The sequence below is a fragment of the Excalfactoria chinensis genome, chromosome 1, assembly GCF_039878825.1.
Source record: "Excalfactoria chinensis isolate bCotChi1 chromosome 1, bCotChi1.hap2, whole genome shotgun sequence".
Taxonomy (NCBI): Eukaryota; Metazoa; Chordata; class Aves; order Galliformes; family Phasianidae; genus Excalfactoria; species Excalfactoria chinensis.
In genome coordinates this window covers 82,486,577-82,506,233 of record NC_092825.1, presented here as the reverse complement: position 1 = coordinate 82,506,233, position 19,657 = coordinate 82,486,577, and the positions used below count along the sequence as shown (strand labels likewise).

Sequence of the window (19,657 nt, the reverse complement as noted above, 5' to 3'; positions counted from 1 at the left end):
ATAAAAGGAACACCAAAAACATAGAATCATCATAGAATTAACCAGGTTGGAAAAGACCTCAAAGATCATCAAGTCCAACCACAGCCTAACCATAGTACCTGAACTCTGCTAAATCATATCTCTGAGCACCACATCCAAACGGCTCTTAAACACATCCAGGGATGGCGATTCAACCACCTCCCTGGGGAGCCTATTCCAGTGTTTAACTACCCTTTCTGTAAAGAAGTGTTTCGTAATGTCCAACCTAAACCCACCCTGGAGCAACTTGAGGCCATTTCCCCTTCTCCTGTCACCTGTCACCAGTGAGAAGAGCCTTGCCCGCTCTCACTATAAAATGCTCCACAGTAGCGTTTCTATTGTGTTTTCTTCAACTGCTGCTTTACTAAAAGCTAAAAATTAGGGGGAAAAAATCAAGAGCGGTCAGAAACAACTACAGAAACCCCACGTTTGCTGACGTGCAGAAAATCAAAACTTGAAAGCAGTCTACAAAATAATTATCTTCGTAAAATAACCGCAAAGCTTTAAAGTGCTTCAGCTTCTTTGTATGATAATTAATTGCAAGATTAACTCACACAAAGCGTAAGTACACCCTGGAACATCTTCAAAGGGCTCTGAAGTCAAACGCCTTACAGCCAATGTGCCCACGCTTCACTTTCTCCTCTCCAGCGTTCACGGGTAACATAAATATTCCAGAACAACTTGCCCCTAAAAGAGAAGCGTGGCATTCATTTGGCAGCTGGGCTTTATTTCCCGTATGCCCACACATAAACACATGGGGAAGGTTTTTACACACATCCACTCATCGCCCTGAGGAACTGCTGCTCTCCAGCCCATCTTTAACACAGGAAACCTCCCTGCTTGCTGAACAAAGAAGCCCTCTGCCACAAGAGACCAGACATGAAGAAGGGAGAGAAGCTCCTGCTCTTTGTGGCTGCAACAACTAAACTCTCACAAGTGTGAACAAAAGCCGTACGGGCAGAAAACTCCAGAAGGCCGCGGATGCTCAATACGCATTGCATGCTTCAACAAGACAAAAAGGCAACAGCTTCACGAGCACTTCCCAGAGCCCCGTTATCATACAAGGAAACTCCCCAAAACCAAAACCCCTCAAATCACCTCATGGCCACTGGAGCCTCCGGAGGCTTCAAACCACCCACTCGGGCGGGCACGCGTGAGGGGGCGGGACCGGAAGCTCCTCCTCCTTCCCTCCAGCCCTCCCACTGGTCAATTTTCCTATCACTCTCAACGCGGCCAGCCCCGGCTTCTCCGCCCCCTGCCCAGCTTCAAGCTCACTCGCTGACTTCCACGTCAATAAAAGGCATCCTCGTGTTTTGATTGGCTGCGAGGAGGGCGGCTGTTCCCGCCTGAGGGAGCAGGGCGGCGTTCAGCGGAGTCGCAGCCCACTCCGCCCCGCTTTGCTCCTGGCGCGCATGCGTAGGGCCGAACCGTGGCCTCGGGGCGGGCATGTTGCGAGGAGAGGAGCGGCCGCCAGAGCGCCGCGGGGCGGGGGAGGGAGCGGGGCAGCCGGAGCTTCGCCAGCCTCACTTTCCCGGAGCGCGCGGAGACCGCAGCCTGCCTGGGGCTGTGAGCTGTGCCATATACAGACCTGTGCGTGTGCTTCTCTCTATCTCTTCTATTGCGCGTTGCTGCCAGACGCTCGGTCGCCGCACACGCGCGCACACAGCGTTGGGCAGGGCTGCAGGGCGGTCGGGGCGGTGGGGCAGCGGCTCTCCGCGGGGCAGCGGCGGTGCCGCAGGGTTTAGCCCCGGGAGGGTCTCGCGCGTATAGCGGCGGCGATCGCCGACGTTCGCTGACGGCTGGCGCAGCGGTAGGGACGGGCGCGGGATGCGGTCCTGCCGCCCCCCGGGGCGCTGAGCGGGAGAGCCGAGACGCTCCGCCAGCCGCGGCCCTGCGCCTTGGGGCGCGGATCGGTGGAGGAGCCCGCGGCGCTCTGTACGTAAGTGTCTGTCTGCGTGTCTGCCCGCGGCCTCTCCGGCTGCTCCCTCGCTCCGCACTGATTATTCTTTTTTCTTCCTCCTCTCCTTCCCTCCCTCCTTCCCTTTGGCCGCGGCACGTCTCACGCTTTTGTTGCGCGGTGGCCGCCGGTGTGGGGTGGGTCCGGGGCAGCCGTGCCGGGCTCCCCTCCTTCCCGGCCCTTCGCGGTGCCATTGACAGTAAATCCGCGATGGCCTCCGCCGGTATAAACTCAGCCCAGGTGGGCTTAGGATGTTTGTCACGGGAAGTTAGTCTTTCCTTAACGTGCCCTGCTCTTGCCCTTTCCTGCCTGCGAAGAAGGAAGTGTTACCTCGCTGGCTGCGTGACGAGATGTTTTGGAGCACCTTGTGAGTCTCTGTTCTCTGTCCCCGCGGCCAGCCTAGCTCTCAGATGGCCAACTCTCAGAACGGCCGGAACCCACGCAAAGGACGGATCCTGGGCTTCATCGATGCCATTCAGGATGCTGTGGGCCCCCCCAAGCAGGCAGCTGCTGACCGGAGGACTGTGGAGAAGACCTGGAAGCTCATGGACAAAGTGGTGAGTGTGTATGTGTGTACGCTGGGTGAAGAACAAGGATATTTAAACAGATGTGCGTGGAGAAACAGCATCTTCCTGCAGTTTCAATTGCCATACTCTGTGTGCTATTAAGAGTAAGGGGTCTTCTTCAGTCTTAAGCACAGTTCATCCTCCCCCCTTTTCTTCTTCCTTTCCCGTGGCCTCCGGCTATGTGTTTTGGTTTTGTTTTTTTTTTACTTTTTATTTAATCTGGGTTTGTGTTGGGAAAACAAATATGTGTGTTTGCCTCAGGCTATTGTTATTTTCAGATCCTTTAAAATGACTCAAACTTGAAAAGCTGAGCTGTCCTAACAAGAAGCTGCTTAACTTGGTCTTGTAATCACATATTCTGTGTGTTTTTGCGTTGGATCACGTTGTTAGTCTGCAAACAAGACCTCTGAAGCATGAAACTTAGTTAAGCTCATCATCCTGTGAGACGTGCTTGTGATGGTAATGTAGATACGTTTGTGCTTTTAGGAATGTGCGTGGGGACTGGGAGACGTCACTCTTGTCAGTTCTGTAAACAGATTTGTATGGTACACCTAACTTTTCAGTGTGTGCTCTCCATTTCTATGATTTTTTTAAAGTACTTCAAATTGTTGCTCTGAAACTAGCAGTACACTCTACTACAAGTTAGTTTTGAGGAAACGGGAGGGTAGATTTCAGTTTTCTAGATCTTCTCCTATGTCCCTGAACCAGCCCTAGAAATTTTGTTTGGCGTTATTTAAGGTAACACCTCGCTGTAGATTAGCTTGGAGAGTTTCTTAGCAATGATAGAAATAGTTTTGATTTATAGCACAGATAGCTGATAGGAGGTGCAGGCACTCTATTTTGTGTATGAGTGATGCTTGACAGCTTCCTCTTGAAGCTGTTAGCCTTAGGTCCTTATATCAAGTGTTATTACTTTTTAACTCCAGGAATTAACGTAACTGCTTTCTCTGTGGCTCTTTTGAAATGCAGGTGTTAAACACCTCTTGAAGTTCCCCAGTAGTTACACTGCTATAGCAGAGATAGTTCATTTAACATAATAGGCCTGGATGAGTGGTGATTTGGAAGTATCTGATTTTATTTGATGCTACAAGAATAGCAACAGTATTTCTACCACAATTTCTGACAATGATTATAAACTTAAAAAACAGCCTTCATACAAAAGGAGTCAACACAAAGTCTTTGGTGTTTTTCTGTTAGTGATTAGGATGCTGTAAACAGTGAGCATCTTGTAATGAGAAGTGCAAATATAAACCCTAGGAAGCAGGCACTTTTCTTTGGCAGAGGGAAGTTTTCTGCTTGTAAACCAGGAACCTATTTTTGAAGCCATGTGGGGAATGTACAGCTTAATTTACAAGCCTGGATGGTACTGTTGTCCTTGGGTTGTTTGTATATCCACAAATACCAGAAAATCTTAACCCTCGGGCTTGGACTTGCAGATTACTTTTACTCATCTATTATAGGGTAACTTTATTTGTTGACAATGCATCGGAGCAGCCAGCAAGGCCTGTTCTGTAAAATTCACTGGGAAGGCTGGACATTGTACTGTGCTTTTTTATTTTTTTTCATTTTACGGGACAAGTGTCCTCAATTTGGATCTTTAATGTATCCTCTTTAGGCTGTTCTCAGTTAATCAAATTTTATTTCCAAATTATATTAAAGTATACCAGACAGGATGATGTCATAGTGTGAGAATGCTGTAAGCTTTCTGCTTGAATTTTTAGCGTTTGGTACTTAGAGTGAAAGGATGTGTTTGAGTATATTTAGTATGTTGGCAAACAAATTTAAGTCTCAGCCTCATGCGACAGTAGGCACCGGAAGGCCATTTTATCATCTGCCTAATTTCAAAACCAAGGATTAAAGCCAGGAATAGAAACCTGCTCATTCAAGTGTTTCTTCAAATCCCCTTTTTGCAGCATATCCCATGACTGATGTCTGTGGTTGTTCACTGATAAAATTAATACCTAGTGAAGGCAGTAGGCTATGCAAAATCAGTGGGATGCCACCCAAGGTAAGATTGTGGGTTTGAGGTCTGTTTTTGCTTCTTGTAATAACAGTCATCATTCTTGTTTGCTCTTCGTCTATAATAGCTGTGATAACCATTGTTTTGCCATGGTTAGGTGGCTAAAGTTTTCTCCCATTCTAGAGATGTGAGTGAAAGGGAAGATGAAAACAAAGCAAAGCTGTTATTTGACCAAAGGATGGAAATAGAGCAGTCTTAAAAGCTACAAGCAGAGTTCAGTTTCTCCCAGTTTACATTTCCTTTTTTTCCTTCCTTCCATTCTGTACCTTTCCTTACATGCTTTCTGCTTTTTTCCTTTATTAGTAGGTGGTATCACCTGTATGAATTATTTGTCTTCAACAGTAAGATATTAACCATGACCACCAATGTTGACATTTTATAAGATAGGTTTTATGGTGAATGTAAAAACTCTGCCTAATGAATTTAAAACCTTGAAACTAGGAGTGCATTACTACTAGAAGATGATGGTTATCTTGGGAAGAACTTTGAGAGAGAATGTCTGTTACATAAAGTGTGGGAGCAGTTTAGTTTATTTACTGCTCTGGCTGTTTAGACTTGGCAGTACTATTGTGCATGTTATACTATGGTGGCTTTTAAGCTAGTGGACATGTTCTGTTTTTTTAATGTTACACGAACTTTCAATCATTTTTTCAATGCTTTGACACATTGGTTCAGAAAATGATGCTTTCTACTGTGAAGATTAACAAAATGAAGTATTTGCATGCTTTCTCTTGGCTCATTTAGTTGTTTGACATTGTAAATGGGGATTTGCTGTTTTACTAGTTATCCAAGAGTAAATTGGAGTGCACCTCCAAAGCTTGTACTACTGACCTAGTGAGTAAAAGAAGTATTACTGCTGTAACATAGTAAGCAATGTTTTTTCCTTTAAGCTGGTATTGTCAGTAGACAAGCTTTCAACTGAATATGAGCAGCTGGAGTGCAGTTCAACAGCTTGAAACCCTGTGTTGATTGGTTTTTCTTTGCAACAGAGTGATTGTTACATTAATGCATAATCTTACAAATCCATTAAACGTCATTGTTCCAAAAAGGATCTAGAAAAGGAAATAAACAATCATAACCACAGTATTTTTCAGTGTACTACCCGGTTGAAGTTGATGTGAAGTTTTGTGTCTGCGTAGATTATTTGTGGATAAGAATTTAAACAGAGAAATGGGAGCTTCTCCTTTCCTAATTGGAACTAAGTATAAATGACTCTTCAAAGTCAGGTGTTCTTCTGGGTATGTAATGTAAAGCATTGTTAATTTGTATTCTACCAGCATGGAAACATATGGTACAGTTACAACACAATAGATGTTCAACAATTGCTTACTGCTTGCTCAGCTGTAAGATTGGTTGCTGGTCACTTCCAAATTTATTTTGATGAGAAGCCTTCTTTTGGGGAATTCGTAGAATCCTTAGACTTGGAAAGGACCTTTAAAGGCCATCTAGTCCAACTCTCCTGCAGTGAACAGGGACATTCACAGCTTGATCAGGTTGCTCAGAGCCTTGTTCAGCCTCGCTTTGAAATTCTCCAGGAAGGGGTATCCATCACATCTCTTGGCAACCCGTTCCAGTGCCCCCTCTCACCGTAGAAAACTCTTTTCCTTACATCTAACCTAAATCTATTCTCTTTAAGCTTGAAACTGCTTTTTCTTGTCCTGTCAGAACAGACCTTGCTGAGGAATCCATTCCCTTCTTTCTCGTAACTCCCCTTTAGATACTGAATGACCAATATCTGGTCACCTCAGAGCCTTCTCTTCTCCAGGCTGAACAGTCCCAGCTCTCTTAGCTGTCCCTGTGGGGGAGATGTTCCATGACTTAGATCACTTTTGTGGCCTTCCTCTGGACACACTCTCATAGGTCCATGTCTCTCCTGTACTGAGGACTCCATATGTGGATGAAGTACTCCAGGTGAGGCCCTACCAGCGCCAAGCAGAGGGGCAGGATCACCTCCCTTGTGCTGCTGACTGTGCTGTCGGCCATGCTTTTTTTGATGCAGCCCAGAATACATCTAGCTTTCTGGGCTGCAAAGGCATGCTGCTGGCTCATGTCCAGCTTGCTGTCCACCAGTAACAACCAGGTCCTTTTCAATAGGGCTGTGCTCAATCCCATCATCTCTCAGCTTGTTCCCTTATAGTGGATATTGCCTTGACTCAGGTGCAAGACCTTGCACTTGCCTTTGTTGAACCTCATGGTGTTCTCTTGTACCCATTGCTTAAACCTGTCTAGGTCCATCTGGATGGTATCACACCCTTCTGAAGTGTTGTGCACACTCCACAGTGGAAAATGAAATTCTGTACATGTAATGTAATTTCTGGCAGGAATGAAGTATACGCTGATGGGGCATCATCCTTGCACTTCTTTTATTTTCTTGATTCACCCCTCTCTCGTTCTGTCTTCATAATTGTTAGCATTGTGTGTTGTGTTTTTTCTGAGGAATTGTTTTGGCATCCATCTTCAGAGCTTCATTTATGTTGTATTATTTGTGTTATTTTGTGTTATGCTTTTTAATACTTTGACTACTTTTTTGTACAGTGTGACAAAAGATAGTAGATCAGTAGAGACTTTTGACGTGTAGTTTTGGAAGTGTGAGAGTACTGAAGCTCTGATTTAGTCCATTCAAAGCAGCTGAAAACAATGTTTAGCAGATCTAGGTGCTGCTCTAGCTGTGTTGTTTTCCTTTCATTGTCCTTGACTAGCGTTAGGTGTTTAAATGGCTTATGTTGGGGCTGCTATACTTTGCCTGAGTAAAAGTTATTTTGTCATACCATTGTTAGGCTTTCAGTTTTGCACTAAGAAGTGAATAAAAGTTACAGAAAGTTTCTGAAACAAGTCCATTGTCTCAGGAGAAGGGCTATCCATTATGCTCATATCTGAAGATGTTGTGGATTAAAGCTTTAAAACTGCTGTCAAGTATGTTCAAATTGAAGACTAGCTTTTTTGTGTGTGTGTGTTTTTGGGAGACAGATGTTATTGTAGTGTTGTTTTTTCTTCCCCCTAGACTAGACTAGAGTATCCTTGTCCGGGGGTTTTTGAATTAACTATTTCAAAGTCTGTTTCTGTTAGATTAGGGTAATCTTCTAGTTATCACAGATAGAATTGCTCTCTATTGTTCCTGTAGGTCTGGAGGAAATACTTGAATTTACACTGAGATAGTGGATGGAGTTTAGCCTCTCTCAGTTTACCTCAATGGGAGAGACATTTCTTTGTAACTCACTACATGATTGCTTTTCTTCTCTTTTCTTTTGAGATGGCTTGATAAGTGTATACATGCTTGCTTTTAGTCACAACAATACACAAATCATGCCGTGATATGATTCGTGTCCACTGCTGAAGTGTTGGTGTGGTCAGTTCTATAAAATGTAGCATGGAGATTCTTAGTTTGGTTTCTTTGTTTTGCTTTGAGTTCTGTTTTCTTTTGAAGAAAGGTATGTATGCCACTTCTGTGGATTGGTAAATCTTTGCGTCAGCAGTTGTCACTTCTTATTGCTTGCTTTTAATTGTGAACTGCTGTAGTACGTGTCAGGACATCCTGACTCTGGAAACCATATGGTTTACCAGCTATTTCTTTACAAACTGACTTCCTTTGGGCTGAAATTTTGTGTACTCTATAAAGGCAAAGAAAGCCTTGTACTACTTCAGTGGACCTCAACTCTAACTAAGAATTAGCTATTTTTTTCTTCACTAAGAATGCATGAAGCTACTTAAGCTTTCCAATACAATTTTTTTTTTTGTATGACTTTCTTAAAGACTTGTTCTGGAGATGAGAGTTCTGCTAATGTTTCACATTTATTTCTATAAGTTAAAGAGAAGACATAGTTTGGTAAACCATGACCACAGGATCTTGTTCTGATGTGTGTGTTTGTGACTAATGTCACCAGACTGAAAAATATTTTCTAGAACATCTGAAAGAGAAAATAATTCTTCACTTTAACTGGATGTTCTTTTTATGTTTGAATGGACTCGCTGTTTAAAATGCAACATTCAGCAGAAGCAATTTTTTTTATCCAGGATAAGCAATTATTTTTAATTGTAGTTTAGTATATACAAAGTCATTCACATTCTGCTTGTTGACACATCTGATTGAAAATACAGACTTAGAAAGAGAGTTAATTCTTTGATCATGAGATTTAAGAAAAGTGGGGATAAATAAGCAATTAAAATGATTGCAGCCTTCTCTGCTTGTAGTCTCTTCTCATTGCTGATTATTTTCCTGAGTAAATATTTTCTTCCCTTAAGCTGTTATTTTTTGTTACTGTGCTTCTTGCTCCAGAAGGTTGTACCATCTAATCAGTGATATTGATTGGTGGCATCTGTAGTTTGCTTTGAGAGAATGTCTGTCTTTATTGATTTATGCTTTTATTAAATCAGAAGTTGCAGAAAACAAAAGTTCACATGAAAAAGGTCTGCGATTTTCATAAGGTTTTCTCTGGGAAAATTTTACTTCTTTTCTTTGGGATTACAGTTCTTTCCTAACTCTACTACAGAAAGAAATTCTTGTTCTATATATATATCTTTCAAGTCTGTCTGACCACATGAAATGCTCGTGTTTATGAAATTTGCTTAATTTCTGCATAACAAAAAAACACGTGTAAATACTCCTTTTTAAGTCTTTTGTTAGTTCCTTTCTTCATCAGGCAACTTGCTTACTTGAACTGTAATTCATAAAGTTGCTTCTGAATCCTTCAGAGCAAGTATGATCTTCTCTATCTGTTTATTCTCTTATCCAGAAGCTGCTATGTTTTCCATCAGTAAGTTCATGTTTTCTTGTCTGACCTTCAAAGAATACCACCATATCCTGACTGCGTTCTTTGAGAATGTTACTGTGGGCATCTGCTAACCCATGGTTTTGACTGTGATATTCTGATAACATTTTTCTTATCACATTAAATATAAACATTCCAAGTCTCTCGTGGTTGTGGTTTGCATCTCCAAAATTCATTGCTCACTCATGAGATTACCGAACATCTTCATGCTTTGCTTCTTTTTATTCCTCTCCATCTTTCTCCTCATCTTAGGAGGAATTCCTTTATAATCCTCTTATTCTGTAGCTTGCCTTGAAGACCCAGCAGTACTTAGCACACTGAACCACTCACTACCATGCTGAACTGTGCTGTGCTCATGTCCTCATGGTTGCCTGTATCCATCTGCTGTCTTTTTGTTTCCCACTGAGACTGTAAATTTCTCTGTGGGAAGGACTGTCTCTTTTACAGTACATCAAATGGATTTCTGATCCATTACTTGGTCTAGTATGTGAAAGAGACATATGAATCACTGAAGTAACAGTGGATCAGTAATATGAGGAGAACTGTTGCAAATACGTTTTAAATACTTTCTTCGAATGATACTTGTTTCTGTAGTACTAATGAGTTTGTACTGTACTGTTCTGATAGCACTAGACATATTTATTTTTGTTTAACTTGCCAGCACTTGACTTCTGTCCATTCCTCTATCTCCATTTCTTTAATCATAGCCACAGTTACCTAAATCTTGTTGTGTGATATGTTTTGGTGCATGTTTTGTTCTGAGAAAGAAAGAATTATGTTTTCACTTGACTGTAATGTATGAAAGTCTGTTAGTTCTTAACGACCAGGTCAAGAAACTGGGAGAGGAGCTAGCAATATAGATTTGAGTTTACAAAGGGATCTTTATGAAACAAATATTCCTCCTTGCCTCCTTCCCTGAAATGCTCAAAACTGTGCACTTTTTTAAAGGTGATGTATTACTAGGAATAGACGTCTTTTTTTCAGTAGTATTAAGAAGCTTTTACAATCTTGTTAGTTATCTCAACAACCTCATTGGTTGTCTTAAAAGAATTGTCAGTGTAACTAGTATACACTGTGATAATCCCCGGATGATATCCCCAGAGGTTTTTGTATACCAGCGGCTTATTTTTCTTAGAGGTATATGCACATAGGTATGCAAGTGTAGAATGCTTCCCTCTGCAGTGTTTTAGTTGAGCTTGGGTAACTCAACTGTATCAATATGTATGGGAAATTGGTAATTACAGCCTGAACCTCTGATTAATCTGCTGAAGCAAGTGTTGGGTCAGCTGTGGGAGCACAGGTGAGAGTGATGTAGCTGTGCTCCCAGAAAGAGTGGAGCATGACTCCACCTCCTCTAGACCTCATTTAAGGGCTGACCACCACTGAGGCAGCATCTCTTGGAGATTGCTCCTTGGTGGAGATTGCCTCAGTGTTTCCCAGTAGACTGAAGGCTTCCATACAGGTGAGTTTTTCCTGTAAATAACCTTTTGGGTATTTACTATCATCTTTTCATTATTGTCGCTGTACACAATACAACAGCATTCAAAATCTGTTAGTTTTGATTCCTTCACTTTCAACAGAACAAACTATCAGATAAAATAGGTAGCAAAGAGCTAATTACTTTAAATATGAATGTGTTCTGGAAGCAAAAACAGTACCACCTTCTTCCAGAAACATTTTCAGTGAAGACTCAAATAAAAGCATTCAATTCATCTGAGGCTTTTTAATTTTCTTTGTATACTATATTCAGTTATTTTTTGTGCCATTTAGGAAGGAATGATTCCAAGTCTGTGAACATGTTATTTTTCTATTACTATGAAACTGTTCTTGCTGTGACTTGCAATACTATGTTTTGCTTGTGTCCCTCCTGGCATACAGTGGGCAGGCAAAGCTCTTCTTCCTTTAAAAGCTATACAAGCAAACTGTGTTTGTCATAGATGCAACAGCATTATGTCAAACTTGATTTCCTTTGACATCAGAGGCTGTGTTGAGATTTCATGGAATATAAATGAGGTAGGACTTAATTCTTCATTTCTGAAAGCTGGATGAATGTGCTTGTGCATTTTAAGATGATAGGTTTTTTTTTGGTTTTTTTTTTTGCCCCCAATGTATTTATTGTCCTTTAAAATTCACTTATTTTTGCTTGTAGGTAAGACTGTGCCAAAACCCAAAGCTTCAACTCAAAAACAGCCCGCCTTACATTCTTGACATTTTACCAGACACTTATCAACATTTGCGACTTATACTGAGCAAATACGATGACAACCAAAAACTGGCACAGCTCAGTGAGAACGAGTATTTTAAAATCTACATTGATAGTCTCATGAAAAAATCAAAGCGGGCTATAAGACTCTTCAAAGAAGGGAAGGAAAGAATGTATGAGGAGCAGTCGCAGGACAGGTAAGAGAAACACTTAAATATAAAGTAGATTTTCTGATCTGTCTGCATTCTTAACACTGTTGATCTGCAACTATTGTGTCTTGATATGTTTAAGTATTTGAAGAGCAGAAATATTTATTGTTTGGATTCATTGACCCTGTGTGTCAAACAATAATTTGCTGTGTTTGTTTGGCTGCGTGCTGTTATCTGTCACTGTGCGACCTTTAAAACCAAGAGCACTTCCTTCATAAAACATTAATTTCATTGTAATTACTTGTTCGCAAGGCCTTACAGTATGTAGTTATCTCTGTGGCACAGAGTGAGTGACTGGCATTTGGTCTGAGCTTGACCTCCCTACCTCGCTCCTGAAAACTATGGGAGCCATAATGAATGTTGACATAGAGCTTTCACAAGTGGTGAATTGGAACAAAATATTATTCATGTTTTTGAGATACTGTACGATATTAGCATAAGGTGATGCTGATGTTAGTTGGTGCTGAGAAGTCTGTTCAGAAACCTAATGGATTCCTGATTTGCAGTGTTTCCATTTTAATAACCAGGATGAGTGTCTACTTTGTGTACTTTTTCAGTGATGGGTAAGAAGGTTATTAATATTTTATATTAGTACATGTAATTTTCAAAACGATATTTCAAGGATTTCTGTGGGGAAAATCTGCAGTTTTGTTTTGTGAAGGGATACAGCTGTGATGTGACAATTGGCGTCTGTTGTTTGTGATATGATAAATATTTAGACCTATAGACGGTGAATGGACAAATTGTATCTCTGCTGTTTGATCTGCATCTGAGCATACAGATAGGTTTGTGGTATAGTTTTAGTGCTGGTGAAAATGGTGGTAGAAGCAGTGAAATGTATGTGTTGCCATTAATGTCACTACTGTTGTGTTTGACTGATAGGTATGTTCTTTCCACATCTTTAGTAATGATTGTAGCTATTAAGTATACAGTAGTTGTCCTACTTTGCTTGATAACTTACCTGAAGCTTGCTTACCATGTAAGGATTTTTACTTTTGGGAAGTATTTAAAGGCCCTTTGATTGTGAAGATACTTAATGCAGTTTACCTAACAGGAACAAAAATGTAGTTCAGGCTATTTGAGTGAGGAGTATAGATGTTGATGTGTTCTGTTTGGATTCCTAAGTACAATAAAAGCTTTCATTTAGAAGCAGCCTTACTAGACCTTCTGGAAGTATTGTTTAGTGCTGAGCCTATGGTGTCTTCCTTTAAATAACCTATGTTTGTTGTACATACAGAAGTCATTGTTTTGCAGAGGAAATGAAAACTTTTATGGTAACGGCAATCTAACATAAATGACTGCATTATATAAACAGGTTTTATTTTACCTTCCCTGTGGTGCTCAAAACACAAGATTTACTTGTGGATTTACTTCCAGTTAGCAATAAATTAAGGTCAGTTTCAGTGTAACTTTTTCAGAAGCAGTCTGCCATAAGCACTGAGCAGTCATCTAAAACAATGTTCCAGGAACTCTTATCTAGCTGCTAGAATTGCTGAGTTGCTTTCTTCTTTCTAGCGTCCCACTTCCCTTTCTGCTTAAGAGCGACAGTGGCAATTCAAGGATGCCTTATGTAAAGGAGACAATTCTTGAGGAAGGTGCAGTTAGTGTATTTACTTTCATTTACTGTTTTCATTTTTTATGAGGTGATTGGGGAGGAAGGATTTGAAAAGAAAACGGTAATGATGTGCAATGATTCACATCGCTCTTTTAATTTGTATTAGGGAAGGAGATATTTACGTTGCTAGATAGATACAGAGTTTGAAGCTTGCAGAAGGAAATGTAATAGAAATGGGTTTTGTACTAAAACAGCTAGATGTATTTGCTCCGTAAGGTAGATTCTGATGTACAGTAGAAACTAAGGCTGGAATGTTTAAACAAAAAATAACAGAAGCGTTGTTCCAGCAGTTTATGCCTCATGCCCTTGTAAGTTAAAGTATACATCTTTGACTTAAGTGTCACTTCTTCATCTCCAGGCAATGTTTTGTCTGTATGCATGTCCTAGTTTTAAGTTAAATGAGTGTATGCTCATTTACTCAAGCCCTTGTGACTAGGTATCTGCTTCCTCTTCTGTGCTTTGACATACTTAATCATTTCAACTCTTGGTAAGTTTGTAAAAGAAGCTATCTATTCAGCTTCTTCACTTCAAAATGTTTGCATTAACCTAAGTAGTTTAGATGTTAACTTTATTAAGAAAACACATGAGTGATCATTTAAATGTTTTTCAAGATGTTTTTTAAAAAGACAGTAAAATCGAAGTGTAGTTGATATTTAAAAAACAAACCCAAAATCCTTTGATATGGTGACTCCTGGCCAGTTTTTCTGGTTTTCAATCTTTCTTTCTTGTTTTGTTTTCTGCCAGTGTCTCTGTGGTAGGTGGATAGAAAGGTCGTTGCTTTCCTCCCTGTCTTACTCCAGCAACTGGCTTCATTTGGAAATGTTATTGCTATGTATTTGAATGGTGTGCTGCTTAATCTATCGGTGTTATTGAATGGTCTTTTAACTTTTCCTAATGATGATACATTTAGGATCCAGAGCCAATATACATTTGATTTTTGTCTTACCTATGGTAACACAGAAGTTTTTGTGGACAACTTCATTAATTTTAGTTCTCAAGGATGCTGTGGATTGAATAGGGTAGAGTGCTAGCCAGAATGCCTATAAATGACTAAAACCAAGAGCCTAGGTTGTAGCACTGCTGTCTTTCTACATTAATACATTCAATCACATGTGATAGGCATTTGAGTGATTGGTGCCCTTATTTTGTGGTTTTTTTAAGACAAATCCTAGAAAGCAGAGTGTGTGTGTGGCTTACAAGTTGTCTTTCATATACATGAATTTCACCCGTTTTCTGGATTTGACGTCTAGTGTAAAATTATGTCCTCTTGCTTAATGAAGTAAGAGTTAATATTAAATTAAATAATGTTAGCTTTTCCAGGTACTGTCTACATAGACATTTTTCTAAGTATGAAGTAGTTCAAAGACTTGTTGTTGGTTGTATTAATTTATTTTGAATTATCAACACTGAATTAAGACTATTGAATCAAGTTGAATCTACTTAAGACTTTTCTATTTCTTTTGAGGGTCTTCCGCTGCTTTTTTCCTTTGTTGTTATTTGGGAAGGAATTATTTCTTTGAAGTCTAAACTTCCATTTGTGTTCTGGACACGTTTCTGAAATGCAGAAAAAAGTAAATACTGTATGTTGGCAGTTCTTAAAGATAAATGCTTGCCAGGTGTTGAAAGTAGGCACAAAAGTTACGGTGGTAAGAATAGAGGAGAAATATAGTGGCAACTGGGAGATTACATTTGGAATCATTCAAGATGTTGAAATTTGAGTCTTTGAAACTAACAAAACCTTTCCTCAGTAAGGGAGACAAACGTGAGCTTCCCTGTAGTTACCTATCAATTGTGTCCTTGGGAGGTGCATGTTGAGATGGAATTTGTTCATTGTCTACTTCAGCATTTCTGGGACAAGTGAAAATGTGAACCAGTGTGTGTATGTATTTTATAAATCTTATAAATGCTACTTAATTCAACCAGAATTAGTTGGCTACTTGGCTTTAAATGGCACTACAGAGGTGGAACTGGATGACAATATGAACATTAAGTTGTGGGCAACACAGCTGAAGCTGAAAAGATTAGAAGCATTAAGGTTGGTTTGAGGGTGAAGTAAGAGGAGTAGGTAAGAAGATAATCAAGAAAGACACTCAAGATGATCACAGCATTCTTCTTCCCTACAGAAAGTCTAAATTTGCTTGCTCATTTTGCTGCTTGGTATCTTGAAAGAGACTGCCTGCTTCTAGATTGACTTAAGGGTTTTGTTAGTGCAGAACTCTTGTTTTGTTTTCTTGGGAGATCTTTATTCCTTCAGGTCATGTAATAGTTCAGATTCTTCTTATTCACTGTTCTTGCATTCCTTTGCCATGTGAAGCTGTGAATTAGTGTGTTTACAAGGTCCTCCCTTTTTTTTTTCCCTTCAGTTTGTACTGACACTTGAGTGCAGTTAAAGTTCTCGAATGAAGTCCCTGAACTGACATATCAAAGTACAGAGTATTCTCAGTAAAGACCTTTCTACTGCTTACTATGAAAGCACAGATTTGATAAGAATTTATGAGGCTTATAACTTGGTTTGCTTTGTAGCTTAATTGCATCTCCAGACAGAGGAGACTGAGAAGAGAATAAGGAAGAGTGTACTTCTAGTTTAAGATAACTTTCTTGGACAGGTTAAGATTGTTTTTTTGATGGTTTTATTATTTTTTGAATCTGTCTCTTGTATTTATTAAATAATTATAGTGTTTTTTTTAAAGAGCCAGTTGATCATTGTTCAGCCTCAGTTAAGTAACTTGATAGTTGTTAGATTGTAGCCTTCACCAAGGTTTGAAATTGAAATTGTGATGTTTTCTTGAAAGCTGTTAGCACTTTGAGAATCATCTGGTTTGCCCATTTTTTACTCATTTTGTTTTGTTGGACTGCAATAAATTGTGATCTGAACATTGTAAAAGCTACTAGTCTTAATATGATCTGTAAACTTCTATATTGTATCAACATTGATGCATTGATTGCTTTCCTTTAATTTTGCTGAAGTTGAACTAAAAAAATCTTAGAGTCCTTTCCACTACTTTATGTAAGTATCATTTTTTAGATGATTCCATCACTACAGTTTATGGAGAAGAAGGAGCAGTCTTGTCCTTGGAAAAAAGATGCTTTCTATGTATAAACTATAATATGACAGTTAGCAGTGGAACTTGGTATTGGTTTGTTAAAATGAAGAGGCTTCTGACAGGAAAGAGAGAGTGCCTAATTGATTGGATTGGGAGAATGAAATGAATTGTTTTTTGAAAGCTTTTATATTATGTTGAGTTTTTACCCCCTTCTTTTCTCCCTATTTCTTGTGATGTAAAACTAAATGTAAACCAAAAGAAATTTAATAAACCTGAGCCATGTGAGTAACTGAGTGTTAGTGCGAATCCAGTGAAATGTATGCCATTTGCTGTTTTTTGTTTTAGTCTAAATTAAACAAGGAGTGTTATAGAAACGGGCCTTTACGACAAAGAAACTCTTATTGCAGAGGGCAGGTGAGAACACATAGAGGTTACAGATGGTATGGCAGTGTTATGACAGCTTGTTCTCAGTATAAAAGCAAATATGCTGTGTGACTCCAGTTGTAAGGCTGCACTTTAATTTTCAGGTGTTTCTGATTATTTTCACTATTTGGGAGGGTGTTTTATTATAGTAGTATTATTATCAAAACAGCATAGAGGCGACTATTTATTCATATTCCTGGGGAAGATGGCCATAAAAACCACAGAAGATCCTAAATAAGAAAAATAATGTTTTTTATATTATTAAAATTGATTTAGATCCTTGATTCATATTGAGTTAATGATAGAAGGGTAATATGTGCTTCACTTTCACATTGCTCTCTCATAAAATCAGACTATATATTAATAGAAAATGCTCTTTTGGATGTTTTCTTGTGAGTAATATGATGTTGACATCTATGCAGAATTTATCTGTGAGGGAATATATGCTGTCTGATCTACTCGTTGTTCTGCTTTGTATAATGACTTGTACCTGTGCGAAATTTTGTATGGTAACACTGCCAAATTATGGTGTGCAGCTTTTATACCTGCTTTGTGCAGAGGTGAAAGCTTTCAAAAAGCACCAAGTTATGAGGATCCAATCCTCAAGTCTTGATCAAAAATCAGGCTAAAATGCAAGCTTTCTGTAAATGGAAACCTAAGTGTGTAGCCGTACTGAATGGGAAATTACCCTAATCTGAAAAGAAAAGGAAATTAAGAGTTCTGATGATCACTCATGAAACTGAATTGAATTCAGACAGAGAATGAGCTATTGATGGAGATGATAATGGATGAAAATGCCCATTACATTTGTTGAAGTGTGACGAGCAAAAAAGAGTAGAGTACTTTGTAATTGTTTGACAGAAGTAAGCTCTTCTTCATATTCTGTTTTTAATTCAGTATGAGTTGAGTGAATTTGCTACCTTCAAGATGGCACAAGAGAGTTGGTGTAATTGTTTAGTACTTTGCATTGTACACGGGCCATTCTCGGTCAGTGGCTGCCCATTCTTTTGATTCTGTAATATTATGTATGCAATATTAGTGAATGTCTTTAAAATCGTGAATTAATATTGAAGGAGTGGGGCTTTTTAATTCTAAAAGTAGGCTTACTGTCTTCTTCATGAAACATTTGTGATGCTGATGAAGTGAATGTGTTGGTGTGTTTCCTTTATTCTCTTAGATTGAAAAATTCTAAACAAATATAATGGTATGTTCTCTCTGCATCAGCTCAGGGATATAGTTTGGTTGATTTGATAAATAGGCACTAAATGCAACAGTTAAATAAAAAAAGGTGAAACAACACTGAAAGTGTTATCAAAGCACAAAACGGAGCATCATTAAGTTGTATCTAAAAAGAAGCGTTCTCTTAATATGTAATGATAAAAAAAAATAATAATCAGCAAATGACCATATATAAGAAATAAAACTTTCCAACAGAGTGACTAGGTTGCTATAATCAGTAACGTGTTTGCAGTGTATATAGTACTTCTTGAATTTTTTGGTTTTGAGCACTGAAGGATGCATTACTGAAATAGTGATAAGACTGGAGGGAATGGCCTCAAGTTACATCAGGGGAAGTTCAGATTACATATTAAGAAAAATTTCTTCTCCGGAAGAGTGATCAGGTACTCAAACAGGCTGCTTGGAGGAGAGGTTGAGTCACCATCCCTGCAGATGTTCAAGAAACGTTTAGCTGTGGTACTAAGGTATATGGTTTAGTACCATAGTTTTCTTAGATTTCCCATGTCAGAACTATCCTGTTTTTTAATGAAAGGTCTTAACAGGAATGTGCTTGTTACCCACTTGTTTGCTGTTTGTTTTTATTTTGTGTAAAGTGAAATACTTAGGAGGATGGGTTAGCAAATATCTTGACAGGTCAAAAAAAGAAAATGGTGAGCAAATAATTTGTCACATACTTGATCATAAAGATGGAGTTCATTGTTCTTTCTTGTATGTCTATTATGAAGTTAGACTTAATTATGCATTTTTCTAATGGAATCTAACATAATACACTAAAGGGGAACCTTAAATGTAACGGGTGTGTAAGAAACAAAGATTTGAGGAATATATAATGGATGGTTGTAATCAGTGGTGACATTTAGTTCAGCTGAGATCCTCTCTCTAAATAGGGATCTATTTAAAAATTCAAAAAAGCTTTTGTTTGTTATTATGCTGTGGTCAGACAGTGCAAATTTAATTTCATCCTAATGTTAATAGTACTGGTGTATTCACAGCCATATCTCATTTTATATGCTAGCCCCAGTGTTGTGTCTATATTGTATAATATAAATATGCTTCTGATAAGGAATAATAAGCTATGGAAGTCTTAACACCTCATCATTAATTGCTCTTTACCTCTTGAGGCCTAAAATATTACACAGTATGTGTTTACACAGAAATGACTGAGAGTGGGGAAGATTCTTGAAAGTACTTGTTGTATTGAAGAATTATGTTAGACTCTGTGTTGGTAGCAGAAATAAAGGCTCGTTTAAATCTGAATTGAATAAACGTGTATTTTAATGAGCCACTTTAGTTATTCCTGGAGGTCCAGCCTTCACTCTTTTTCTGTTACTTGTTGACTAACTTGTTCACAGAACTCAAGCCTACGTACCTACTAGAAAATCCGTGATCATTCCATAACTTGTATAGAGGATTATTCTGTAAAAAGTCTGTTATTACCTACACTGATAATTGAGAAATGTGTTAAATAACCTTAATGCCTTGTATGTCCCAGTCCTCAGTGTCATCTTAAGAGATTTGCTATCCTCTTTTTGTCCAAAAAGGAAAGGAAAAAAAATATCATAAACCTTTGTTAACTCTAATACCATAGACATTCTTC

The 19,657-nt window shown here is 39.1% G+C and overlaps 1 protein-coding gene across 3 annotated transcripts in view; it reads left to right on the top strand.

Moving 5' to 3' along the window:
• Positions 1 to 1,447: 1,447 nt before the first annotated feature.
• Positions 1,448 to 19,657, top strand: part of CBLB (Cbl proto-oncogene B) — a 121,213-nt gene continuing 103,003 nt past the window's right edge. For 2 of the 3 annotated variants that reach the window (XM_072356560.1, XM_072356552.1), the window contains exons 1-3: positions 1,448 to 1,608; positions 2,374 to 2,532; positions 11,477 to 11,727. In XM_072356560.1, the coding sequence (XP_072212661.1) occupies positions 1,465 to 1,608; positions 2,374 to 2,532; positions 11,477 to 11,727 (554 nt within the window). In that variant the 5' untranslated portion in view covers positions 1,448 to 1,464. The remainder of the gene's footprint in view (positions 1,609 to 2,373; positions 2,533 to 11,476; positions 11,728 to 19,657) is intronic. The other variant, XM_072356568.1, reaches the window with a different exon arrangement.